Source organism: Pseudophryne corroboree, chromosome 6 (assembly GCF_028390025.1).
Source record: "Pseudophryne corroboree isolate aPseCor3 chromosome 6, aPseCor3.hap2, whole genome shotgun sequence".
Taxonomy (NCBI): domain Eukaryota; kingdom Metazoa; phylum Chordata; class Amphibia; order Anura; family Myobatrachidae; genus Pseudophryne; species Pseudophryne corroboree.
In genome coordinates, this window is record NC_086449.1 from 459,544,725 (window position 1) to 459,572,326 (window position 27,602).

General features: G+C 46.8%; 1 protein-coding gene across 4 annotated transcripts in view; it reads left to right on the forward strand.

The window, feature by feature from the left end:
• Positions 1–27,602, forward strand: part of ZNF800 (zinc finger protein 800) — a 168,884-nt gene that overhangs the window by 98,851 nt on the left and 42,431 nt on the right. For all 4 annotated transcript variants that reach the window (XM_063927161.1, XM_063927162.1, XM_063927163.1 and 1 more), the window contains one exon: positions 3,843–3,938. In XM_063927161.1, coding sequence (XP_063783231.1) covers positions 3,843–3,938 — 96 coding nt within the window. The remainder of the gene's footprint in view (positions 1–3,842; positions 3,939–27,602) is intronic.

Consider the following 27,602-nt stretch of genomic DNA (forward strand, 5'->3'; position numbering starts at 1 on the left):
GAGAACAATGGGTCAGCTCAAATCTTAGCTGCTAGAGGCTCGATCGCTGAAGCAAAAATGAGGAGAGAAAGGGGGACATCCCTGACTGGTTCCATTGTGAATCGAGAAGGAAGTAGACAAGAAACCATTGCTAAAGACTCGAGCTGACGGGGAGCTATATAGGGCTAATATCGATGATAAAATTTGATCGCGGAAGCCAAATTTTAATACGACTTCACACATATAGAGCCAATTAAGGTGGTCAAAAGCATTCTCTGCATCTAAAGACAACAGAAGAATGCCTTCGTTGTGAAGTAGAGAATCAACGAGGTTGAATACTCTACGTGTGGTATCAGATGCTTGTCTCCTGGGTACAAACCCGACCTGATCCGGGTGCACTAGAGAAGGGAGAAAGACATTTAAACGGGAGGCTATTAGCTTGGCATAAATTTGAATGTCCCCATTCAGTAGTGCAATGGGACGGTAGTTCTGACAGAGAGCCAATTCCTTTTCAGGTTTAGGGATTTTGATAATTTGAGCCTCCGGCATCTTTTTCGGGAGATTACCCTGAGATGTTATTTCATTGTAAACTGCGATCAGTGAAGGCTCTAGGAGGTCTTTGAAAGACATAGAAGTTGTTGATAAAGCCATCGGGACCTGGTGCTTTGCCTTTAGGGAGGAATTTAATTACTTTAGTGATTTCCGAAGAGGACCAAGTGGCATTCAATACCTCTAGTTGATCTTCGGATATATGACTACTACTCTTAAGTAACTCAAGCAGCAATGCATATGGCTCAGTGTACAGCACATTTTGCACAGTGTTCTCCCCATAAAATGTTGCCAGTCTGGTGGTGTCCAGAAGTAAACAGCTGGGGCCTTACCAATAATGAAATGTTGAATCCTGACTTTATATTGTTTAAATTTGAGATTAACATTTGATCTATTGATTCTTCTAAGCCCAGTTGTCTGCAACTTTACCATAATCAAAGTCTATAGGATCTGGTTCCTCTAATAAAATCAGCAACAGATTATTGATTATACTCTGCATGGTTGCACCACACCAGGCTGGGCCTCCCTTGACATTTTATGTGACCTGTCAGAAAGCCCATCGTGCTGCTGCAGGAAGTGTCTGTCGTGCTGCTGAACACTGCTCATCGGTTAGCCTGGCAGCCCCCCCCCCCCCCCCCCACCCACCCAGCAGCTGTGGAAATGTGAAAAAGCAGCCCCTTAACTTACCTCTGGATAACCATTTTTTTTCCCCCATATAAAATCATATTCGATATACAGTATTTTAAGAAGTGTTCTTAACCTAATTTAATCATAAAAAACAAACAAATTTTGAGCAGTTTTTAGAAAAAAATATTAGCCAGTTAGGTGGTTAAATAGGTTTTAATTTGTTTTAGAGTAGAAGATCCTGTTTCACATTTAGCTGCTATTACAGGTATAGTCAGTCCAATAGCAGCTAGTTTTGCTAAATATGGAAGAGTATCTTTGAGCTCACTTGTTATGGAAAAAATCTGCATTATTTGTTTTGAATTTAGATTTTTGTAGGTCTCTAGTTCAAACATTTTTAATATAAAGCAGGCATTCCCAACCGCGGTTCTCAAGGCACAATAACAGTGCAGGTTTTAGTGATATCCAGGCTGCAGCACTGATGGTTCAATCAAAATAACTGAGCTACTAATTAAGTCACCTGTGCTGAAGCATGGATATCACTAAAACCTGCACTGTTGGTGTGCCTTGAGGACCGTGGTTGGGAATGCCTGATATAAAGACCTAAATATGGTGCTTGGCGCAAGCAGCTTCGCCCGTGACCAGGAGCGCAGAGAAGGGATGTTCGGTGCAACTGAAGCAATAGGGTATGCGGACACATCGGCAGTTCATTTTTTGCAACCCGATGCTTAGTTCATAAAGCTCCCACACCATGTTTCTGTAACGTAAAACTGAAACTGATCAATGTCTCCTAACCCAGTTTGTTTAAGAACACGTTTTTTAAAGTATATTTGAACAATAATCAGTTTGTAACTAACTTTGCTCATGTAAACTTGCTGTTTGAAGGGTTGGTGGTCATTAGGTCGACAAGCATTAAGTCGACATACATTGGGTCGACCACTGAAGGTCGACATGTGCTAGGTCGACATGAGTTTTTCACATTTTTATTTTTTGACTTTTTTTCATACTTAACGATCCACGTGGACTACAATTGGGAACGGTAACCTGCCCGAAGCATGGCGAGCGAAGTGGTGCACTACTTGGGGTTCCCCGTCACTTTTCGAACAAAACGACACCGAAAATAGCCAAAAAACTCATGTCGACCTTGTACATGTCACCTAATGCATGTCAACTGTCAGTGGTCGACCTAATGAACCACACCCATTTGAAGTCTGTTGCATGGATCAGTCACCCAAGTCACTTCCTTGTTTGTGGCCGGTTTATTTCCATGTTTTATACATTTGGAACACATCATTCCTTTATCTTTTACCAGCAACCACTGAAATGTTTTAGGGCAGTCACTGTTTGCTCCTGATATGCAATGTTTATAGAAACATTTTTCAAGCGAAACAGACTGTGATTCATAAAATGGACCAGCCTCATCTGCAATGACCATGTTGTTATGGCTCTCTTGTTATGTTCGTACTTTCATTTTTCTTAAAGAAAACTTGTTTATTTCTCATTTAATTTCTAACTCATGATGGGTAAAAGCTGACTGAACACATTTATACATTTTAGCAGAGGCCCAGATACTGCCCTATTGCTTTTTGGGCACTAGGTGGAGAATTAAAAATTGTTTCCCTCGCAGCTGCCACTAGAAAGTGCCAGTCAGCAGCAATTCAGTTGTTCTGCCCTAAAGGCGCCAATTAGCCACGGAGGCCGCTTTTTTTTTTTTTTCTTTCTTTTTTTTAATGCTGTTCTCGCAGCCTCTTGAGCAAGAACAAATGTGTACAAGCTCCGCACTTTGGACGTCCAAACAGTAGTTTGGATGCCCAAAGCAGGACTTTAGATGGGTTTAGCTGTTTACGTAGCTAAACTCTGTCTGTTTGGGTGGGATATGCATGTGCTCCCAAACAGCAATTGAATAGTGACAATTGTTTGGGCGACTAAAAAGTCCAATTTAGACGGGAAAATTAGACACCCAAAACAATTGAATTCCCCATATGTTATTTAACAGCCCTAAAACTATACACTTGCTTGAGGGAGACACATAGCTAGCCCCACTTGCTTGAGGGACACAGATGGTAGTGTTGCCCAGCTGCTGCCCAATTGCTTTGGGACACATATAGCCAGCCCCACTTGCTGACTAGACAAAAATGGCAGTGCTGGCCAGATTCTGCCCCACTTTCTGGCAACACGGAAAGCCCAGTCACAAATAACAAGTGGCCGACGAAACAGAGTGTAGAGGGAGGCAGTTGACTCTCCTCAATGTTTATCAGTGATTGTTCATGGTAACCTCACCCTTCCTTTTATACTTTGGAAGGAATCTGCTCTCCAGTGTGACGCCGCCAGGCACTGTGACACAGCCATTAAGTAGTGTTGCGCTGACATTTCTATTTGAAACCTCAGTGCATCGCAACTTTTGGATTCATCACAGTGCCTGGCTTCATGGGAATTTTGTCAGGCAGACCACCTGAGAAATATAGTTTGGGAAGAATACTGTAGCATTGGACTTTTGCTCTACTAGTTCATTATTTACTTAAAATAATGGAAATTGATCATTCTAATGTTTGGTTCTAGAAAAACAAAACTCAGAAACCTTAGGATATAACAAGTACTGTATATTAATTATGTGATGTGCATAGTATGTCTATGACTTTTTTCTTTGTCTATCAATGTTCTAGATGTAATTTAAATCTGTATCATTACAGAGACAACAGTGGAGCCTGGAGATCCACCTTTGTTGCAGCAACCTGTTTCCACTTCAAAATCTGGCGTACTACAAATTATAGAATGTTTTAAATCTGGTATGTTCTATTCACTTCTTTTCTTTCTGCTTGTATTTCTGTAGTTGCAGTGTGTGAAGGAAACCTAAGAGCAGATAAGATGTCTTTGTTTCTGCTTCTGTTTTTTATTTTTTTTTCTGTAGGAAGGGTATTGTTTTTTTCCATTTATGTTCAGTGATCCAAATTATAGTGTATCCCAATTAAAGGACAAAATAAAACAGAAAATTGGTGTAATTGTTAAATGTCACTTGCAGTGTTTTCCCACCACTTTGTTTTGGACTGTAACTGCTGCTTGTTTGGTTGGTACTACAGTATGTTTAATGGTCTCAAAACAAACTTAAGTGATCTTTCACAGAATCACTGGAAGAAATGGGTACCCATGCAGCACTCGGTGAGTGGAATTAGTGATGATGCTTGAGAACAGGGTAGGATAGATGGGATAGCTGTCAGCTAGGTAAATCCTCTTTCTCTGACGTCCTAGTGGATGCTGGGACTCCGTCAGGACCATGGGAGATAGCGGCTCCGCAGGAGACAGGGCACAAAATTTTAAAAGTTTGACCAATAGGTGGTGTGTACTGGCTCCTCCCCCTATGACCCTCCTCCAAGCCTCAGTTAGGTTTTTGTGCCCGTCCGAGCAGGGTGCAATCTAGGTGGCTCTCCTAAAGAGCTGCTTAGAAAAAGTTTGTTAGGTTTTTTATTTTCAGTGAGTCCTGCTGGCAACAGGCTCACTGCAACGAGGGACTTAGGGGAGAAGAAGTGAACTCACCTGCGTGCAGGATGGATTTGCTTCTTAGGCTACTGGACACTAGCTCCAGAGGGACGATCACAGGTACAGCCTGGATGGGTCACCGGAGCCGCGCCGCCGACCCCCTTGCAGATGCCGAATAGAGAAGAGGTCCAGAAACCGGCGGCAGAAGACGTCTCAGTCTTCATGAGGTAGCGTACAGCACTGCAGCTGTGCGCCATTGCTCTCCGCACACTTCACACCAGCGGTCACTGAGGGTGCAGGGCGCTGGGGGGGGCGCCCTGGGCAGCAATGTAATATACCTATTCTGGCTAAAATATATCACATATAGCCCCTGGGGCTATATGGATGTATTTAACCCCTGCCAGGTTCCAAAAAAACGGGGAGAAGAAGCACGCCGAAAAGGGGGCGGGGCCTATTCTCCTCAGCACACAGCGCCACTTTCCTGCCCAGCTCCGCTGCGAGGAAGGCTCCCAGGACTCTGCACTACAGAAACAGGGTAAAAACAGAGAGGGGGGGGCACTTATTGGCGATATTTATAATATTTGAGCTGCTATAAAGGGAACACACTTATTAAGGTTGTCCCTATATATATTTATAGCGCTTGGGTGTGTGCTGGCAAACTCTCCCTCTGTCTCCCCAAAGGGCTAGTGGGGTCCTGTCTTCTATCAGAGCATTCCCTGTGTGTCTGCTGTGTGTCGGTACGTGTGTGTCGACATGTATGAGGACGATGTTGGCGTGGAGGCGGAGCAATTGCCTGTAATGGTGATGTCACCCCCTAGGGAGTCGACACCAGAATGGATGGCTTTGTTTATGGAATTACGGGATAGTGTCAGCACGCTACAAAAGTCGGTTGACGACATGAGACAGCCGGCAAACCAGTTAGTACCTGTCCAGGCGTCTCAGACACCGTCAGGGGCTGTAAAACGCCCGTTACCTCAGTCGGTCGACACAGACACTGACACTGAATCCAGTGTCGACGGTGAAGAAACAAACGTATTTTCCAGTAGGGCCACACGTTATATGATCACGGCAATGAAGGAGGCTTTGCATATCTCTGATACTGCAAGTACCACAAAAAGGGGTATTATGTGGGGTGTGAAAAAACTACCGATAGTTTTTCCTGAATCAGAGGAACTGAATGAAGTGTGTGATGAAGCGTGGGTTACCCCAGATAGAAAACTGCTAATTTCAAAGAAGTTATTGGCATTATACCCTTTCCCGCCAGAGGTTAGGGCGCGCTGGGAAACACCTCCTAGGGTGGATAAGGCGCTCACACGCTTATCAAAGCAAGTGGCGTTACCGTCTCCTGATACGGCCGCCCTCAAGGATCCAGCTGATAGGAGGCTGGAGAATACATTAAAAAGTATATACACACATACGGGTGTTATACTGAGACCAGCAATCGCCTCAGCCTGGATGTGCAGTGCTGGCGTGGCTTGGTCGGAGTCACTGTCTGAAAATATTGATACCCTCGATAGGGACAGTATTTTACTGACTATAGAGCAGTTAAAGGATGCATTTCTTTATATGCGAGATGCACAGAGAGATATTTGCACTCTGGCATCAAGAGTAAGTGCGATGTCCATATCTGCCAGAAGAAGTTTATGGACGCGCCAGTGGTCAGGTGATGCGGATTCCAAACGACATATGGAAGTATTGCCGTATAAGGGGGAGGAATTATTTGGGGTCGGTCTATCGGATCTGGTGGCCACGGCAACGGCCGGAAAATCCACCTTTTTACCCCAGGTCACCTCCCAGCAGAAAAAGCCGCAGGCTTTTCAGCCGCAGTCCTTTCGTTCCTATAAGAACAAACGAGCAAAAGGACATTCCTATTTGCCCCGAGGCAAAGGAAAGGGTAAGAGACTGCAACAAGCAGCTCCTTCCCAGGAGCAGAAGCCCTCCCCGACTTCTACAAAGGCGTCAGCATGACGCTGGGACCTTACAAGCAGACTCAGGGGCGGTGGGGGGTCGCCTCAAACATTTCAGCGCACAGTGGGCTCACTCGCAGGTGGACCCCTGGATCCTGCAGGTAGTATCTCAGGGTTACAGGTTGGAATTCGAGAAGTCCCCTCCTCGCCGTTTCCTAAAGTCTGCTTTGCCAACGTCTCCCTCCGACAGGGCGACGGTATTGGAGGCCATTCACAAGCTGTATTCTCAGCAGGTGATAGTCAAGGTACCCCTCCTACAACAGGGACAGGGGTATTACTCCACGCTATTTGTGGTACCGAAGCCGGACGGCTCGGTAAGACCGATTCTAAATCTAAAATCTCTGAACCTGTACATACAAAAATTCAAGTTCAAGATGGAGTCACTCAGAGCAGTGATAGCGAATCTGGAAGAAGGGGATTTTATGGTGTCCTTGGACATCAAGGATGCTTACCTTCATGTTCCAATTTGTCCTTCACACCAAGGGTACCTCAGGTTCGTGGTCCAAAACTGTCATTATCAGTTTCAGACGCTGCCGTTTGGATTGTCCACGGCACCCCGGGTCTTTACCAAGGTAATGGCCGAAATGATGATCCTTCTTCGAAGAGAAGGCGTCTTAATTATCCCTTACTTGGACGATCTCCTGATAAGGGCAAGATCCAGAGAACAGCTGGAGGTCGGAGTAGCACTAACCCAAGTAGTGCTCCAACAACACGGGTGGATTCTGAATTTTCCAAAATCCCAACTGATCCCGACGACACGTCTGTTGTTCCTAGGGATGATTCTGGACACTGTTCAGAAAAAGGTATTTCTTCCGGAGGAGAAAGCCAGGGAGTTATCCGATCTAGTCAGGAACCTCCTAAAACCAGGAAAAGTATCTGTGCATCAATGCACAAGAGTCCTGGGAAAAATGGTAGCTTCTTACGAAGCGATTCCATTCGGCAGATTCCATGCACGAACTTTTCAGTGGGATCTGCTAGACAAATGGTCCGGATCGCATCTGCAGATGCATCAGCGGATAAAATTGTCCACAAGGACAAGAGTGTCTCTGCTATGGTGGTTGCAGAGTGCTCATCTGTTAGAGGGCCGCAGATTCGGCATACAGAACTGGGTCCTAGTGACCACGGATGCCAGCCTGAGAGGCTGGGGAGCGGTCACACAGGGAAGAAACTTCCAGGGCGTGTGGTCAAGCCTGGAGACGTCTCTTCACATAAATATACTGGAGCTAAGAGCAATCTACAATGCTCTAAGCCTGGCAAAACCTCTGCTTCAGGGTCAGCCGGTGTTGATACAGTCGGACAACATCACGGCAGTCGCCTACGTAAACAGACAGGGCGGCACAAGAAGCAGGAGGGCAATGGCAGAAGCTGCAAGGATTCTCCGCTGGGCAGAAAATCATGTGTTAGCACTGTCAGCTGTGTTCATCCCGGGAGTGGACAACTGGGAAGCAGACTTCCTCAGCAGACACGATCTGCACCCGGGAGAGTGGGGACTTCATCCAGAAGTCTTCCACATGATTGTGGTCCATTGGGAAAGACCAATGGTGGACATGATGGCGTCCCGCCTCAACAAAAAACTGAACAGGTATTGCGCCAGGTCAAGAGACCCTCAGGCAATAGCTGTAGACGCTCTGGTAACACCATGGGTGTACCAGTCAGTGTATGTGTTTCCTCCTCTGCCTCTCATACCAAAAGTACTGAGAATTTTACGGCAAAGGGGAGTAAGAACGATACTCGTGGCTCCGGATTGGCCAAGAAGAACTTGGTACCCGGAACTTCAGGAGATGCTCACGGAAGATCCGTGGCCTCTACCTCTAAGACGGGACCTGCTTCAGCAGGGACCGTGTCTATTCCAAGACTTACCGCGGCTGCGTTTGACGGCATGGCGGTTGAACGCCGAATCCTAAGGGAAAAAGGCATTCCGGAAGAGGTCATCCCTACCCTGGTAAAAGCCAGGAAGGAGGTGACTGCACCACATTATCACTGCATTTGGAGAAAATATGTTGCGTGGTGTGAGGCCAGGAAGGCCCCGACGGAGGAATTTCAACTGGGTCGATTCCTACATTTCCTGCAAACAGGATTGTCTATGGGCCTCAAATTAGGGTCCATTAAGGTTCAAATTTCGGCCCTGTCGATTTTCTTCCAGAAAGAATTGGCTTCAGTTCCTGAAGTCCAGACTTTTGTAAAAGGAGTACTACATATACAGCCCCCAGTGGCACCGTGGGATCTTAATGTAGTTTTGGATTTTCTCAAATCCCATTGGTTTGAGCCACTCAAATCGGTGGATTTGAAATATCTTACATGGAAAGTAACCATGCTACTGGCCCTGGCTTCAGCCAGGAGAGTGTCAGAATTGGCGGCTTTATCGTATAAAAGCCCATATCTGATTTTCCATTCTGACAGGGCAGAACTGCGGACGCGTCCTCACTTTCTGCCTAAGGTGGTTTCAGCGTTTCACCTGAACCAGCCTATTGTGGTGCCTGCGGCTACTAGCGATTTGGAGGATTCCAAGTTGCTGGACGTTGTCAGAGCATTGAAAATATATATTTCAAGGACGGCTGGAGTCAGAAAATCTGACTCGCTGTTTATACTGTATGCACCCAACAAGCTGGGTGCTCCTGCTTCTAAGCAGACGATTGCTCGTTGGATTTGTAGCACAATTCAACTTGCACATTCTGTGGCAGGCCTGCCACAGCCTAAATCTGTCAAGGCCCATTCCACAAGGAAGGTGGGCTCATCTTGGGCGGCTGCCCGAGGGGTCTCGGCATTACAACTCTGCCGAGCAGCTACGTGGTCAGGGGAGAACACGTTTGTAAAATTCTACAAATTTGATACCCTGGCTAAGGAGGACCTGGAGTTCTCTCATTTGGTGCTGCAGAGTCATCCGCACTCTCCCGCCCGTTTGGGAGCTTTGGTATAATCCCCATGGTCCTGACGGAGTCCCAGCATCCACTAGGACGTCAGAGAAAATAAGATTTTACTTACCGATAAATCTATTTCTCGTAGTCCGTAGTGGATGCTGGGCGCCCATCCCAAGTGCGGATTGTCTGCAATACTTGTACATAGTTATTGTTACAAAAAAATCGGGTTGTTATTGTTGTGAGCCGTCTGTTCAGAGGCTCCTACGTTTGTCATACTGTTAACTGGGTTCAGATCACAAGTTGTACGGTGTGCTTGGTGTGGCTGGTATGAGTCTTACCCGGGATTCAAAATCCTTCCTTATTGTGTACGCTCGTCCGGGCACAGTATCCTAACTGAGGCTTGGAGGAGGGTCATAGGGGGAGGAGCCAGTACACACCACCTAGTGGTCAAACTTTTAAAATTTTGTGCCCTGTCTCCTGCGGAGCCGCTATCCCCCATGGTCCTGACGGAGTCCCAGCATCCACTACGGACTACGAGAAATAGATTTATCGGTAAGTAAAATCTTATTTTTATAGTAATATTTATCTAGCAATTCCCTCATTGAGATTCTGCTGTGGGTGTGCAAAGTCCATATATGATAACTCATAATATACATTTCTCATACATCCTAGAGCAGGCATGTCCAAACTGCGGCCCTCCAGCTGTTGAGAAACTTCACATCCCAGCATGCCCTGACACAGCTTTAGCATTCTCTGACAGCAAAACTGTGTCAGGGCATGCTGGGATATGTAGTTTCACAACAGCTGGAGGGCCGCAGTTTGGACATGCCTGTCCTAGAGGATGCTGGGGTCCACTTCATAACCATGGGGTATAGACTGTTCTGCAGGAGCCATGGGCACTCTTAAGACTTTTCTATGGGTGTGAACTGGCTCCTCCCTCTATGCCCCTCCTCCAGACCTCAGGTTTAGAAATGTGCCAAGGCAGACTGGATGCACTCCAGAGGAGCTCTACTGAGTTTCTCTGAAAAGACTTATGTTAGGTTTTTTTATTTTCAGGGAGAACTGTCTCCCTGCTTCATGGGACTGAGGGGGCAGAAGTAGGAACCAACTTCCTGAAGAGTTTCATGGCTCTGCTTCTGGCTGACAGGACACCATTAGCTCCTGAAGGGTACTGAACGCTAGCCGTGTCTAGATGCTCACTCCCACAGCACGCCGTCACCCCCTTCACAGAGCCAGAAGTCAGAAGACAGGTGAGTGTAAGAAGATAGATCTTCAATCAAGTAAAGTGATGGCTGAGGTACTACGCGGCTGGCGGGAGCGCAGCGCACCATTGCTGCCCACACACACAGGCACTTGCAGGTACCTAAATAAACTGGCTAAAAGGGGGCATAAGATGCCCAGGCACAGCCCTACCCCCGCCAGTATAAATATTATGTAAAATCTCTGAGGTAAAAACGCGCCATTGCGGGGGCGGAGCTTCTTCCTCAGGCAGCCAGCACACTGCTCAGCGCCATTTTCTCTCTCTCCTCAGGCTGCAGAGACATCGCTGGTCCTCATCCACTTCTGACTACAAGTATCAGGGTGCAAAACAGTGGGGGGCACAAGCAAATTTGGTGCTTTACAAGTGTGTTTACTGTGTAAAACAGCGCTGTATGTCAGTGGGCATTCTGTGTTCACAGGCATTTTGATGCTGGGGTTGTGAACTGGCTGCTCCTAAACTGTGTCCCTCTGACAGATTTTACTGTGGGTCTGTCCCCTATAAGTCCCAGTGTGTCTGTGTGTGTTGTGCACGTGTGTAAGACATGTCTGAGGCAGGGAGTTCTTCCCCGGAGGAAGCCATTTTAGGGACACAGTCTTGTAATGTGGTGGCGCTGCCGACACTCCAAGAGCCTGCATGGGTGAAAGAAATACATGATAGTATGCATCATATCAATAGGAGAGTAGATAAGTCTGAATCTCATGCAGAATGCTGGAGAAAATCTGTGGAAGATGTGATATTTCAGGGTTCTGTTCTTCCATCCGTAGGCGACCCCTCTGGATCACATAAGAGACCGTTTGCAAATATTGTAATTACTGATACCGACACGGACACTGATTCCTGTGTCGACGATAGTGACTCCAGGGAAATAGATCATAAATTGGCAAAAAATATACAATATATGATTGTGGCTATAAGGGAGGTTCTGGAAGTCACGGAAGCCACTCCTGTACCTCAGGAGAAGGCCTATTTCTATAAAGAAAATAAATCTTAGGTCACTTTCCCTTTTTCCCACGAGCTGAATACTCTCTTTGAAGGGGTGTGGGTGAATCCGAAAATAAATTTTGTATTCCCAAGAGGATTCAGATAGCTTATCCTTTCCCTGTGGAGGACAGAAAAAAATGGGAGTCACCCCCTGTGTTAGACAGTGCACTGTCCAGCTTGACTGAGAAGGTAATTCTCCCTGCACCTGGCACGGCTTCAATAAAGGAGCCGGCAGACCGCAAAATGGAGAAAAATTGACATCCATTTATGTTGCCAATGGTACGCTACTCAGGCCCACAATTGCTTTCACGTGGGTGAGTCGCGCTATTGAAAAATGGTCAGAAAGCCCGTCATCGGAAATTGACACGATTGATAAACATGAGATACTCCTTAAGTTAGGGAATATCAAAGATGCTGCCGCATACATGCTAGAGGCGATGAAAGATATTGGACTATTGGGTTCAACAGCCGCTACCATGGCAGTATCGGCTCGGCGGGCGTTGTGGATTCGCCAGTGGAACGCGGATGCAGATTCCAAATGGAATATGGAGGCTCTCGCATATAAAGGTGAGGCCTTATTTGGTGATGGACTAGATGCGTTCGTCTCGGCTTTTTTGCCTTCTGCTCCTGCACCTGCAAAAAGACATATCACTCTCACATGCAGTCCTTTCGGCCCAATAAAACAAAAAGGAAAAAGGTTCCCCCTTCTTTGCAGGTGGTAGGGGAAGGGGAAAGGGAAAGAAGTCCACAGCGGCTTCAGGATCCCAGGAGCAGAAGTCAACCCCTACTTCTGCCAAATCTGCAGCATGATGCTGGGGCTCCCTTGCGGGAGACCACTCGGGTGGGGGCACGTCTCAAACTGTACAGCCAAGGTTGGATTCAGTCTGGCCTGGACCCCTGGGTTTTGCATATAGTATCCCAGGGGTACAAGCTGGAGTTTAAAGATGTTCCCCATGCCGATTTTTCAAATCGACCTTGCGAGCTTCTCTTCCAGAACGAGAGGCAGTAACAGCGGCAATTCAAAAATTATGTCGGGATCAGGTCGTAGTCCTGGAACCTTTTGTCACAACAAGGGGAGGGATTTTAGGATTTTTTTCAAGCCTCTTTGTAGTTCCGAAGCCGGACGGCTCGGTCAGACCGATCCTAAACCTAAAAAATCTGAATCTCTACTTGAAACGGTACAAGTTCAAGATGGAATCACTCAGGGCAGTGATTTCCAGTCTGGAGAAGGGGGGATTACATGGTGTCAGTAGATATAAAGGATGCTTACCTGCATGTTCCCATTTATCCTCTTCACCAGGCTTATCTGAGATTCACAGTTCAGGATTGCCATTACCAGTTCCAGATGTTGCCTTTCGGTCCATCCACGGCGCCGAGGGTATTCACTAAGGTGATGGCGGAGATGATGGTCCTCCTTCGTCAAAAAGGAGTCAATATAATTCCTTATCTGGACGATCTCCTGATACAGGCGAGATCGTCCATTCTCTCCCTGTCCATTCTCCAACAACGGTTGGATCATAAATTTTCCAAAGTCACAGTTGGAACCGACGACAAATTTGTCTTTTCTCAGGATGATTCTGGACACACAAGTTCAGAGAGTATTTCTTCCGGTGGAAAAGGCTCTGGAAATCCAGAAAATGGTAAAACAGATATTGAAACCATCAAGTGTGTCAATCCATCAGTGCATTCGGTTGTTAGGGAAAATGGTGGCGGCCTACGAGGCCATACAGTTTGGCAGGTTCCATGCCAGAGTATTCCAGTGGGACCTGTTGGACAAGTGGTCGGGATCCCACCTACACATGCACCGGAAGATAGTCCTGTCGCCAAAAGCCAGGATTTCGCTCCTGTGGTGGCTACACAGTTCGCACCTACTAGAGGGACGCAGGTTCGGGATTCAGGACTGGGTCCTGGTAACCACGGACGCAAGTCTCCGAGGCTGGGGAGCTGTCACTCAGGGGGAAAGCTTCCAAGGAAAATGGTCAAGTCAGGAAGCCTGCCTTCACATAAACGTGCTGGAATTGAGAGCCATTTACAACGGCCTTCAACAAGCGGTACATCTTCTTCAAGATCATCCCGTGCAGATCCAGTCGGACAACGTAACAGCAGTCGCGTACATAAACAGGCAGGGCGGAACAAAAAGCAGAGCGGCAATGGGAGAGGTGACGAAGATCCTCCTCTGGGCAGAAAGATATGTAAAGGCTGTGTCGGCAATTTTCATTCCGGGAGTAGACAACTGGGAAGCAGACTTCCTTAGCAGACACTATCTCCATCCAGGAGAGTGGCCCTCCAACAAGAAGTCTTCGCAGAGGTGACAAGTCTTTGGGGAGTTCCTCAAGTAGACATGATGGCATTTTGTCTCAACAAGAAGCTTCAGAAATATTGTTCCAGGTCGAGAGACCCTCAAGCAATAGCAGTGGATGCTCTAGTGACCCAGTGGGTATTCCGGTCAGTGTATGTCTTCCCTCCACTTCTGCTGATCCCAAAAGTTCTCAGGATCATAAGAAGAACAAGGGTTCGAGCAAATCTTCATTGCCCCAGACTGGCCAAGGACCCAGATCTTCAGGAGTTGCTCATAAAAGATCCTCGGCCTCTTCCTCTTCGCGAGGACCTGCTGCAGCAGGGGCTGTGCGTGTATCAAGACTTACCGCGGCTACGTTTGACGGCATGGCTGTTGAGCGCCGGATCCTAGCCCGAAAGGGTATTCCAAAGGAAGTCATTCCCACACTTATTCAGGCCAGGAAAGGAGTAACGTCGAAACATTACCACCGTATTTGGAGAAAATATGTGTCTTGGTGTGAATCCAAGAAGGCTCCTACGGAAGTTTCAGTTGGGACGTTTTCTCCATTTTCTGCAAGCTGGTGTGGAGGCGGGCCTTCGATTGGGATCAATCAAGGTCCAGATTTCGGCATTGTCCGTTTTGTTCCAAAAACAATTGGCCGCTCTTCCAGAGGTTCAGACCTTCGTGAAACGGGTTCTGCACATCCAGCCTCCATTTGTGCCTCCAGTGGCACCATGGGACCTTAATGTGGTGTTGCAGTTCCTTCAATCGGATCGGTTTGAGCCTCTACAAGAGATAGAGTTGAAGTTTCTCACTTGGAAAGTGGTGATGCTTTCGGCATTGGCATCCGCAAGGCTGGTGTCTGAATTGGGGGCCTTGTCTCACAAGAGCCCTTACCTGATCTTCCATGAAGATAGGGCAGAGTTGAGAACTCACCAACATTTTCTTCCAAAGGTGGTTTCATCTTTCCACATAAACCAACCTATTGTGGTGCCAGTAGTTACTGACACGTTCACTGAGTCAAAGTCTAGATGTGGTTAGAGCTTTGAAGATTTATGTCACTAGAACAGCTAGGATACGAAAAACAGAGGCTCTGTTTGTCCTGTTTGCTCCCAACAGGATTGGGTGTCCTGCACGTAAAACTGTGCACCTCTTCACCCCACCCCCCTCCCAGCCTACGAAACCAGTGCTATAACTTGGGTAGGCTAAATAAAATATCTGGAATTCCTAGATTATCACTACTAGCTGCCAAAATCTGTCTTGGAGTAGTCCGATACGAAGAAAGAAAAAAATAAATCCTGAAAGTACGATGTGGAGAATACACCTTCTGGACTTAAATGAGTTTTATATTGTGGTAAATAAAGGCTTTCAGACAGTATTAATTACACATAAAATAATGCTGCCTGGACTGCCGGATCCGCCCACCATTCAGTGTGCTGTGACTGGCTGCAGCTCTGCTCTGATCCAGACAATTACAAGCCTCACTGCTGTTTTACAGCCTCCACTTTGTCCCCAGTGACCACTGCTACCCTCCCCAGAACTCTACCCAATTATGGAGAGATTTTTTTCACCTCCGATTCCGGGGGAAAGCATATAAAATCAAGCTGACATCCGCCCATCTGAGATAAAGGAGAACTGAAAGACTGTTATTAAGGGTATCCGTTCACATGGTCGACCATGTTATGGTCGACAGTCATTAGGTCGACCACTATTGGTCGACATTGACATGGTCGACATGGACACATGGTCGACACATGAAAAGGCCGACATGAGTTTTTTAACTTTTTTTTCCTTTTGGGGAACTTTTCCATACTTTACGATACACGTGGACTATGATTGGAACGGTAATCTGTGCCGAGCGAAGCGGTAGCGGAGCGAAGGCACCATGCCCGAAGCATGGCGAGCGAAGTGGTGCACTAATTGGGGTTCCCAGTCACTTTACGCAAAAAAACGACACCCAAAAAAGTGGGGGGGGGAAAACTCATGTCGACCTTTTCATGTGTCGACCATTTTCATGTGTCGACCATGTGTCCATGTCGGCCATGTCAATGTTGACCAATGGTGGTCGACCTAATGACTGTCGACCATTCATACCGGAAGGAACCGTTATTAAGATGGGTGCACAAAATTAATTTAAGTTAATTGATATAATAAAACGTAGCTTTTAATGCTTGCATTAATATAAAGAAGGTCCCTTAAGTAGGACACGTACAGTAATTTGTCCCAGTTATTTGTCTACATATTTCTTCATCACCTCTGATCCTAAGCAGCTCCCTCACCTCCTCATCACTCCAATTTGCCATTGTATAATATATTTTGAGTAATAAAACGCTTCTAAACTCCCTCTCATGTTCTCGTGTGTTTTTCCACCAGTTTCCTGCTTCTGGCTGGTGACATCACACATGGAGACAGCCTATCACCTTCTGTGACTTGGAAATACAGTTTCTGTGCCTTTCACACTGCACAATGAAACGGGTCTGAACCGGGTAGGACCTTGCTTTTTAACCGTTTCAAAATACCGGTATTTTGAAAACGGTAAATTCAAGGTGGCCCTTTCACACCGCAGCTAGAACCGTTTTGGAACGCTTAAAGCTACGATGTGAAAGGGGTATTAGTTACTAATACCCCTTCACATCGCACTAAAAACCCGGTATCGACACGGCATATTGCCGTGTCGAAACGGGTCAGTGTGCGATGTGAAAGGTCCTTTTCAGAATTAGCGGGTCGCCTGACCCGGTAATTCAACCCGGTAAAAAAGAAGGGTTATTACCGGGTTGATTACCGGGTCAGGCGCAGTGTGAATGGGAGCCGTTCCGATGCGACACGGCTCCCATTCACAGCATAGGCAGAGGTGGCGCAGGAGATGAGCTCATCTCCCGGTGCCGCCTCCACCCCCGCCCCTGCTGCTGCTGCGCCCTCCGCTGCTATGGCAACCGACCCGGTATATTGCCGGGTCGGAAAGCCAGCAACGGAGCGCAAATGCCGGATCCCTCCCGGTAAGTACACGTTTCTCTTACCGGGTAGGATCCGGCATTTGCGATCTGAATGCAGCATTATTAAGGCCGACGACCTTGAAAATAGTTTGTACCAAAATAACTTAAGGTAGTGGGTCTGCCTGAAACACTGAAAGGACCTGACCTTCTCAAGTTTATTACTACGACCCTTCCTGCACTTCTCAATATAACTGCTGATTGCTTAGATATGGTTGTTGAAAGAGTGCACCGTTTTAGGCCCTCAAAGGAATACATCTGCCCGCAGACCCCGTGTGCTCATATTTCACTGCCTCAACTTTATCCATAAGGAACAGATCTGACTTGCATCCCGCAAATCTTGCAACTTGTCCTGGGAAGGGCAAAAATTATTTGTGTTTCAAGATTTTTCGACAGAAGTTACAAAAGCAAGGAAAGTGTGTGTGTGTTTGTGTCCCATCTGTCGGAATCTGATACTACAAGGCCGCAAATTTGCTCTTTTGTTTCCGACATGTCTGAGATTATATGATGGTGACACTTCTAAAGATTTCTCATCTGCTCCTGATGTGGAGGTGTTTTTGCAAGGTTTATGCGAATCTGCGCAGGATGACAATAATAAAAAGTGTAAAGTTCCAAAATCGTATCATTAATAAAATATTCTCATTACATTTAAGGTCGGATCCTCTAGCTTTACTTTGTTTATATTTTGTTAATTGGAACTTGGGCCCACAGAGTAAATCCATCCTACGTTTGCTTACTATAATAATAACAGCAGCTAGGAAATCTATTTTGCTCCAGTGGACTAATAAAAGTCTGCCTTTTCTGCAGCGGGGTACACTGGTATTCCACAGGGAATAACATTGGGGTGTAGAGTTCGATCTTGATCCGAGGCACCAACAGGCTAAAGCTTTGACTGTTCCCAGGATGCCTTGCGCCGCTTCCTCTATATCCACGCCTCCAGGCACTGGAGCTCAGTTTGTAAGTTGGTGCTTTCAGTGCAGGCAGCTAACAGGCTGGGCTGCTCTAAGCAGCCCTAAAAAGAGCTTTTCTGAGAAGAAAGAAGGCTTCAAGGGCCGCAGCACAGGCACTAGTTGCTATATGTCATGCTGACATATCGTACTGCGGCTCCCTCACCTCCCCCAGCGGCGCTGTATACTCCAGCGCTCTGGTTCCCGGAAACTTACAGTGGAGGCGCTCTGGTTTCATCAGACACACATACCGCCGCTGCTCTCCTGGATCGCGTGGCTGCATATCTTGGGAGGAGGTAAGAGGGTCCCCCAGGCGGGACCTGCCAAAATCGTGATCCGGATGCGGTCTCCGGAGATTGATTGCGCCGCTAGCATGGAAACTGTGGCCATGCAGGGACCCCACTATATCCACCAGGGCAAGGAGCACAGGTCGGATTTACTAAAATCTGTTTAGTATAGACTCCATAGTACCTGGTGGTGAAGTCCAGCAGAGGGGATAAGGTGCTGACTTGTAGCCCCTCCCACAGCCCCAGGCGCCATCTACAGCATATGTTCCCGCTCTGGAGCTGAATCTCTCTCCCTCACTGTCAGCGTTTGGGCGCCATTACACACAGCTGCGCTGATTCTGGGACTGCTGGGCACAATCTCCTCTGTAAAGCCACCTACATCATCAGCGCTGTGCTTTTACAGGACACTGAAGTATTCTACATGTCGTTTAGACAGTGTTAGGTAAGAAAAAGTGCATAACTATATGAATATTTAGTACAAGTATTCTGTGATATACATCCAGTGTTTACTGTGCATTGTTCTATCTGTGTACATACATAACTCTATGTAGTATTATCAGTGCAGTTTTATTGCCTGTAATCATTTCTGCATTGTACATGTGACTGTATGTGTGCCAATAGCTGCTGTGTGTTTTCCATTCAGTGTATCTCTCACATATTGCTATCCCTATATTCTGTACCCTAAGGGAGGCTAAGTGCGTCAGGGATATATATATATATATATATATATATATATATATATATATTGTGACAAGAACACTGGGATAGTGTTTGAGGGCAGGTATATTTGTCCCAGGTTCTTGTCTTACATGTTTTAGAAAATGTTAACTTCTAGGAAAAATGCTTTTTGTTTTGTCTGAACCTTTTCAGTTTGCTGTAAAAGCTGGGTAAAGGCTCTGAGAGAGAGATAAGGCGAGTTCTAGACATTGGGCCCAGTTCGGGTCTTTGGCCTCACAGAGGGCTAATCAGGGTTTCAGCTGTGTAAGAGTGTTATAGTGCTTCTAACCTGATTAGTATGGGCAGACTGCCTGGGAAGGCTGCAGGATCTGTGTGTGAGAGACACGTTTTCTGATGCAAGTAAGCTATACAGTATGTACTGAAGAACTCTGTGTTTTGTTTAGTGACAGTTAGGAATATCTTATGTTTAGTTAGTGCCGGACAGGCAAGGTATTTTTATTTTGGGGTTTGTTTTATTTTCTGTTTCAATAAAACTGGCCGGGGTCAGTTGTACCAGAAACTGGACTTGTGTTGTTCCTCAGCTGCTGCGTGCGGCCATATTCCCCAGGAAAAGGCGCCTTGCACCCCTACAGTGTTACAACTTGGTGGAGAATGCGAGCACACCGTTCTGCGCATAAGTGAAAGCAGCAGCTTTGTGAGGCCTGCAGAAAACGGTGGTTTATGCAGATACAGCCCAGTGTGAAGTTACTGAGACTCACCCCTGAGGGTTTGATATATGTCCTGGGTGAAAGCAGCTACAAAGCCGCCTGAAAAATCTGTCGACATGGAGTATCTGCTTAAAGCCTTGCTGCAAGCTACAGCGGCTCAGCAGGAGGCCAACCGACAGCAGCAGGTGGCAATGGAGGAAAATAGGAGACAACAGCAGGTGGCAATGGAGGAAAATTGGAGACTACAGCAGGAGGCCAACAGACAGCAGCAGGTGGCAATGGAGGAAAATAAGAGACAACAGCAGGCAGTTGTTGATGAACTTTACAGGCAACAGCGTCAGGATAGAGAGGCCTTAGCAGAAGTGGTGCAGAGACTTGCAGCTCGGGTTGGAGATGTGGCCGTCAGTGCTCCAACCAGCTCTAGTTCTATACGGGCCAGTCACTTCCTGCAGAAAATGACAGAGGCTGATGATGTGGAGGCCTATCTGACCACGTTTGAAAGGACTGCCGAGCGTGAGAACTGGCCGAAAGCACAGTGGGCCAGTCTGCTGGCACCTTTCCTGTCAGGTGAGCCCCAAAAAGCTTACTTTGATTTAAGCCCTGCTGAGACTCGGGACTATGATAAAGTAAAGACTGAGATCCTGACCCGCCTGGGAGTCACGCTGTCAGTACGAGCACAACGGGTGCACCGTTGGCTGTACGCCATGGAGAAGCCTCCGCGCTCCCAGATGCACGACCTTATTCAGCTAACAAAAAAATGGCTACAGCCAGAGACATTAACTGGTCCCCAGATGGTGGAAAGAGTCGTCATGGACCGCTACTTGAGATCTTTGCCCATGGTCCTGCGCAAGTGGGTGAGCCATGGAAACCCGGGTACTGCTGACCAATTACTGGACATGGTAGAGAGGTATTTGGCAGCAGAGGAACTACTGATGACCACCCAGCAACCCATAGATCCTCGACAGCGCCCTTCAGTAAAGACTGGTAAGACTGTTCCGTGGGAAAACGTTGCTGGGCGGTTAAGAGAACGCAAGGCTGGAGAGACTGTAAACACTGGCCCTGGAAACAGGCCAATGGGGCTAGAACGGTCTATGCTGCCCAAACGGGTTGATAATCGTGTGGTATGCCAGGTCATGTTATTGCCAATTGCCCAGTCACGCAAGAACCCATGCAATGTGATGCTGCCTTTGAATGTCGCAGAATGTCTTTCTTTGCTAGGTTAGCCTGTACTGTGGTACCTTCACCTGAGCTGGAAAAACAAATGTGTGATGTGTTCTTAGAGGGTAACCGGGTAGAGGCCTTGCTAGATTCAGGAAGTTTAGTTACCCTCGTGAAAGCTGGGTTAGTGAACCCCTTAAAGGTCCAGCAAATACCTATTGGGGTAACTTGCATACATGGGGATACCCAACATTATGCCACTGCTGAGGTGAATATAGAAACTTGTTGTGGGTCAGCAATAGTTAAAGTGGGACTGGTCCCTACCTTGGTGCATGAGGCCATAATAGGGAGGGATTTTCCTCATTTTTGGAAACTGTGGGAATCACGGTTATCTACAGATGTGAGAAGTAAAAAGCCAGTTGATAATACCGGTGATTTTATGGATGTACGTGGGTCTTCGGAACTTTCTGGCCCTTTGCCTTTTGCTAGTTTGGCTGGGGAAGTGACAGATGGGGAGTCCAGTGAGGACCCTCTTGCCGGGAACAGAGACATAGTAGTTAGAACTGAAAGCGTGCCTGACCTGGAGGTAAAGAAGGATCTGTTTGCGTCTGAACAGTTAAAGGATCCTACCTTAATAAAGGCTAGAGAGAATGTTAAGATTGTTAATGGGGAACCTGTGGTACCAGGTGACAGGGTTACGTATCCCCACATGGCCATCTGTAATGAGCTCTTGTACCACATTGTCAAAAGGGGTGAGGATGTGGTGGAACAGTTGGTAGTTCCCCAGCCTTATCGGAGAACGGTACTAGATTTAGCTCATAGTCACGTTACCGCAGGACATTTAGGGCCAGAAAAAACCACTGAAAGAGTTTTACAAAGGTTCTTTTGGCCAGGGGTTTATAAAGAAGTGTCTGAATATTGTTCTTCCTGTCCTGAATGCCAGTATCATGCCCCTAGACCCCATTTCAGGAGCCCACTAGTTCCCATGCCTATTATAGAGGTCCCGTTTGACAGAATAGCCATGGATCTCGTGGGGCCCTTGTTAAAGTCTGCTCGGGGCCATCAGTATATCCTGGTAATTATGGACTATGCCACTCGATATCCTGAGGCTGTCCCTTTACGCACTATCACAACCAAGGCGATAGCTAGGGAGCTGGTGCAGGTATTTAGTAGAGTGGGAATACCAAAAGAAATTTTGACTGACCAAGGTACTCCATTTATGTCAAGGATCATGAAAGAATTGTGCAAGTTATTTAAGGTCACTCACCTCAGGACGTCCATCTACCATCCCCAAACTGACGGGTTGGTGGAAAGGTTTAATAAAACATTAAAAAGTATGTTAAAAAAGGTTGTTGAGAGAGATGGGAAAAACTGGGATTGTTTGTTGCCCTACTTGTTAATGGCCATCAGAGAAGTTCCTCAGTCCTCTACGGGGTTTTCTCCATTTGATTTGTTGTATGGTAGACACCCCAGAGGGCTGTTGGATATTGCCAAAGAGACGTGGGAAGGACAGCCCACTCCTTATAGAAGCGTTATTGAGCATGTAACACAAATGCAGGATAGGATTGCAGCCGTGGTACCTGTTGTCAGAGAGCACATGGAACAGGCCCAAAGTGCTCAACAGAGGGTCTATAACCGGAGTGCCAAGATACGGGAATTTGCTCCTGGAGATAGAGTTCTTGTTTTGGTACCCACTGTGGAAAGCAAATTCCTAGCTAAATGGCAGGGTCCATTTGAGATTAGGGAAAAAGTGAATGAGGTTAATTACAAAGTATACCAGCCGGGAAAGAGAAAACCCGAACAGATCTACCATGTTAACTTAATCAAACCCTGGAAAGATAGGTTGTCTCTGTCAGCGGAGCCTTGCCCTTCGGTGTCTTCACCCCGGTTGCTTCCCGCAGTGAAGGTGTCAGAGACATTGTCAGCTGATCAGAACAATCAGGTTAAAGAATTTCTCATCCAAAATAGGGAGGTATTTTCAGAGCTGCCTGGCCGAACGACCATAATAAAACATGACATTGTCACAGAACCAGGGGTCAGGGTTCATTTAAAGCCATATAGGATTCCTGAAGCTCAGCGAGAAGCTATTTCTAAAGAAGTTAAAACCATGTTAGAACTTGGAGTCATAGAGGAGTCTAACAGTGAGTGGTCCAGTCCCATAGTGCTCATCCCGAAGCCCGACGGTAGCATACGCTTCTGTAATGACTTTCGTAAGTTAAATGAGGTGTCCAAGTTTGATGCATACCCCATGCCCCGTGTGGATGAGCTTGTAGAAAGGCTGGGAACAGCCAGGTTTCTCACCACATTGGACCTGACCAAAGGTTACTGGCAAATACCTTTATCTGATAGCGCCAAAGAAAAAACAGCCTTTTCGGTTCCGGAGGGGCTGTACCAGTATAAGATGTTACCCTTTGGGTTGCATGGGGCTCCAGCAACCTTTCAACGGGCGATGGATAAAATTTTGAGGCCCCATAGAAAATATGCAGCTGCCTATTTGGATGATGTGGTAATTCACAGTAAAGACTGGGGGTCCCATTTGGTTAAAGTACAAGCAGTACTGGACTCAATCAGAGAGGCAGGGTTAACTGCTAACCCAAAGAAGTGCTGCCTCGCAATGGAGGAGGTCAAATACTTGGGCTTCACCATAGGCAGAGGTCTGATTAGGCCCCAATTGAATAAAGTTGATGCTATTCAAAACTGGCCTCGTCCAGTGAATAAAAAACAGGTAAGGGCTTTTTTGGGAATTACTGGGTACTATAGACGGTTTATTCCCAATTTTGCGACCACAGCGGTGCCGTTGTCAGACCTTACCAAAGGGAAGCAGTCAAATGTGGTGAAATGGAACCCTGATGCAGAAAAGGCGTTCCAAGCGTTAAAAGTGGCTTTGTGTTCACAACCGGTGTTGATAACACCAGATTTTTCAAAAGAATTTGTGGTACAGACAGATGCCTCAGAGGTAGGGATAGGTGCTGTGCTGTCCCAAACCAGAGATGGGGACGAACACCCTATCATTTATTTGAGTAGGAAACTCAATGAGCATGAAAAAAGGTATGCCATTGTGGAAAAGGAGGCTTTGGCCATTAAGTGGGCACTAGATACCTTGAGATATTACCTCTTGGGTAGACAATTCAGACTAGTGACGGATCATGCCCCTTTAAAATGGATGTATGTAAATAGAGGCAAGAATGCTCGGGTAACTAGATGGTTTCTAGCGTTGCAGGATTTTAAGTTTACTGTTGAACATAGACCGGGAACACAATTGGCCAACGCAGATGCATTGTCTCGCATCTTCTGTTTGGGGGCTACAAGTGTTCCGGCCCCTAGGTCGAAACAGGGGAGGGGGATATGTGACAAGAACACTGGGATAGTGTTTGAGGGCAGGTATATTTGTCCCAGGTTCTTGTCTTACATGTTTTAGAAAATGTTAACTTCTAGGAAAAATGCTTTTTGTTTTGTCTGAACCTTTTCAGTTTGCTGTAAAAGCTGGGTAAAGGCTCTGAGAGAGAGATAAGGCGAGTTCTAGACATTGGGCCCAGTTCGGGTCTTTGGCCTCACAGAGGGCTAATCAGGGTTTCAGCTGTGTAAGAGTGTTATAGTGCTTCTAACCTGATTAGTATGGGCAGACTGCCTGGGAAGGCTGCAGGATCTGTGTGTGAGAGACACGTTTTCTGATGCAAGTAAGCTATACAGTATGTACTGAAGAACTCTGTGTTTTGTTTAGTGACAGTTAGGAATATCTTATGTTTAGTTAGTGCCGGACAGGCAAGGTATTTTTATTTTGGGGTTTGTTTTATTTTCTGTTTCAATAAAACTGGCCGGGGTCAGTTGTACCAGAAACTGGACTTGTGTTGTTCCTCAGCTGCTGCGTGCGGCCATATTCCCCAGGAAAAGGCGCCTTGCACCCCTACAGTGTTACAATATATATATATATATATATATATATATATATAGTGTTTCACATGATATACTATTTTATATTTTTCTCTGTGTATTTTCTGTCACCCTATACCGCTTAAATCCTCTGTTTGTGTTCTGCGTTTGCAGTCACCTTACACAGGGTTTTTTTGTCCGGTACTGTGTTTGTCTTGCTATATTGTACTACTACGCCCTAAGGCTACGTTTCCTTATAATTTTTGGTACACTGGGCGGAAATTCCGTGGATGCTCCTGCCTTATGCAGTGCTGATGCCACTGTTTTACCTGAGGAAAATATTTCAGTTGAGGGTCCAGGTACTGGGTGTTCTGCACCCCCTAGTCAGCCTGCAGCATCGTTGGCGCACAAAAACCTTTTCTAATATGCTGACTACGCTGGTATCAAGACTTCCGCCCCCATGTGGGACCTCCTGTGCCATTACAGCTGCATATTATCCCTATAGTTAATCTGCATGGCGCAGATACTCTTATCAACTCTGTTACAGCAGTTAAATCAGTCCTTGGTTAAACAAACACCTAACACTTGCCCTCCTAGGACCAAAGGGTCATCTAAGCGGGCAATTTCTTCCTCACAATCCACTCCTGGTTCGGATAATTCATCCGATAAAGATGGGGAATATACTGATCCATCAGACACTGATGCAGCTGCTTCTGATGAGGAATCGATAACACAGGTTTATGTACCTGATTAGTGGAGGCTATCACACTGATTCTTCAGATCGATGACCCTCCAGATACATCTAAGAAACCTGATAAGTCAAACGTCAGGGGGTTACTAAATTAGTTTTACCACATTCTGAACTTTAAGTTGACAGACGTCCGGAATCCTGGGAGTCTCCAGGAAAGAAATTCTCCCTGTCTAAATAGATGCTAGCCCGGTATCCCCTCGCTGCAGAGTTAAGTAAATCTTGGGAAACACCGCCTCCGGTGGACTCACATGTCGCACGTCTTGTGGTGTCTTCTACTCTGCCTGTCACTACCATCACCTCTCTGAAGGACTGACGGATAAGTGTGGAGGGTTGCTTGAAGTCTATTTACATTCTTGCGGGTGCTGTACATAGACATGCTATAGCGGCTTCTTGGGCTGCAGAAGCTTTTGAAGCCTGGATTCAAGCAGTTGAAGCGGAGCTACCTCTGGATTTTTATGATATTGCCAGACAGTGTCTTTCCTATATTACCACAGCCTCTCATTACATTCAGGAGGCAGCCCCTGATGCCGGTGTGCTGGCAGCCAAAGTGTCTACTACGTCCATTCTGGCTCGCCGGAATCTGTGGTTGTGGTCCTCGTTTGTGGATCTGGACTCTGAAAAAGACCTTGGAGGTGGTCCCTATTAAGGGAAACATCCTTCTTGGGGAGGTCTGAACATGATTGTTGCTGACTTAGTGTCTGCTAATACTGCATGTCTGCCGAGTACTAATCCTTCGGATCCAAAGCTTAAGAGTACCGCCTTGCGTTCCTTTTGACCTCCAAGTAAAGCAAAGGGTCAGGTGTACCCAAAACATGCTCGCACTTCCAAAACCTCTAAGCCCAAAGCTAAACGTTCCTGGGCTGCCCGTCAGTCTGCTTCCAAAACAGACTAGCTTGCTGCATGACGGGGCGGGCCTCTCCCTTGGGGACCCCAGGTTGGAGGCCGACTTATGCGGTTCGCACAGGTATGGTTACAGACCACTTCAGACACCTGGGTGAGGGAAGTCGTCACTCACAGATACGTCCCCCCTCGCCAGTTCTGCTTGACAAATATCCCTTCGGATCCATTGAAAGCAAAAACTCTACAATTGGTGGTACAATCCCTTCTGGACACAGGAGTGATAGTGCTTGTGCCTCTGACTCCGAGAGGCAGGGGGTACTATTCATCATTGTTCCTAGTTCCTGAACTGAATGGATCCTCCCGGCCCATTCTCAACCTCAAGTCTTTGAACAAATTTGTGAAGGTTTCCAAATTCCGTATGGAAACTCTTCGCTCTATTGTTCTGGCCTTGGAGCCCAAGGACTACAGTATATGGTATCCCTGGACATACAGGTTGCTTACCTACACTTACTGCTGATACTATACGGCAATAGGTATCTGCGGTTTGCTATTGGCAACCTCCATTATCAATTCTAAGCCTTGCCCTTTGGAATGACTTACAGTTCCTCGGATCTTCACCAAGGTCATGGCAGTCATGACGGCCGTTCTCCGTCGGCAAGGTATCCGGATCCTACCGTATCTGGACGACTTGCTGATCCTGGCGAATTCCCCAGAGGTTCTCGCACGTCATCTGGAACTGACGGTCCAATTCCTACAAGCACACGTGTGGTTCATCAATTGGAGGAAATCCTCACTGGACCACGTCAGGGCATGGTGTGCCTGGAGGTATTACTGGACACACGCATTGGTTCTCAGACCTGCCGGGTCTCTCAATAGAGCGTACTTTTCTACTTTCTCAACACCCAGACCTCCTCATTCATAGTCCCTGTGTATACCAGGATTTGGCCCGACTGGCTTTGACGGCGTGGCTCTTGAAGTTTCAGTCCTGAGGGCCAAAGGTTTTTCTGAGGCGGTCATTCAGGCGATGTTGAAAGCCTGCAAACCGGCTTTGGCTTGGATTTATTATAGGGTTTGGAATTCTTACTTCACCTGGTGTGCAGCTAAGAATTTTGATGCATACAAGTTCAGTACTGCTATACATTTGGCGTTTCTGCAACAGGGCCTGGACTCAGTCCTTTATCTGGCCTCCCTCAAGGTCCATATTTCAGCCTTGTCGGTGTGGTTTCAGAGAAAAATTGCGACTCTGCCTGATGTTCATACCTTCACTCAGGGTGTTTTATGGACTCAACCTCCCTATGTTCCTCCTGTGGCTCCTTGGGATTTGTTGATTGTTCTTGATGCCCTACGAGAGTCTCCGTTTGAACCTCCTGAGTCTGTGGACCTTACGTGGCTTACACTTGCGG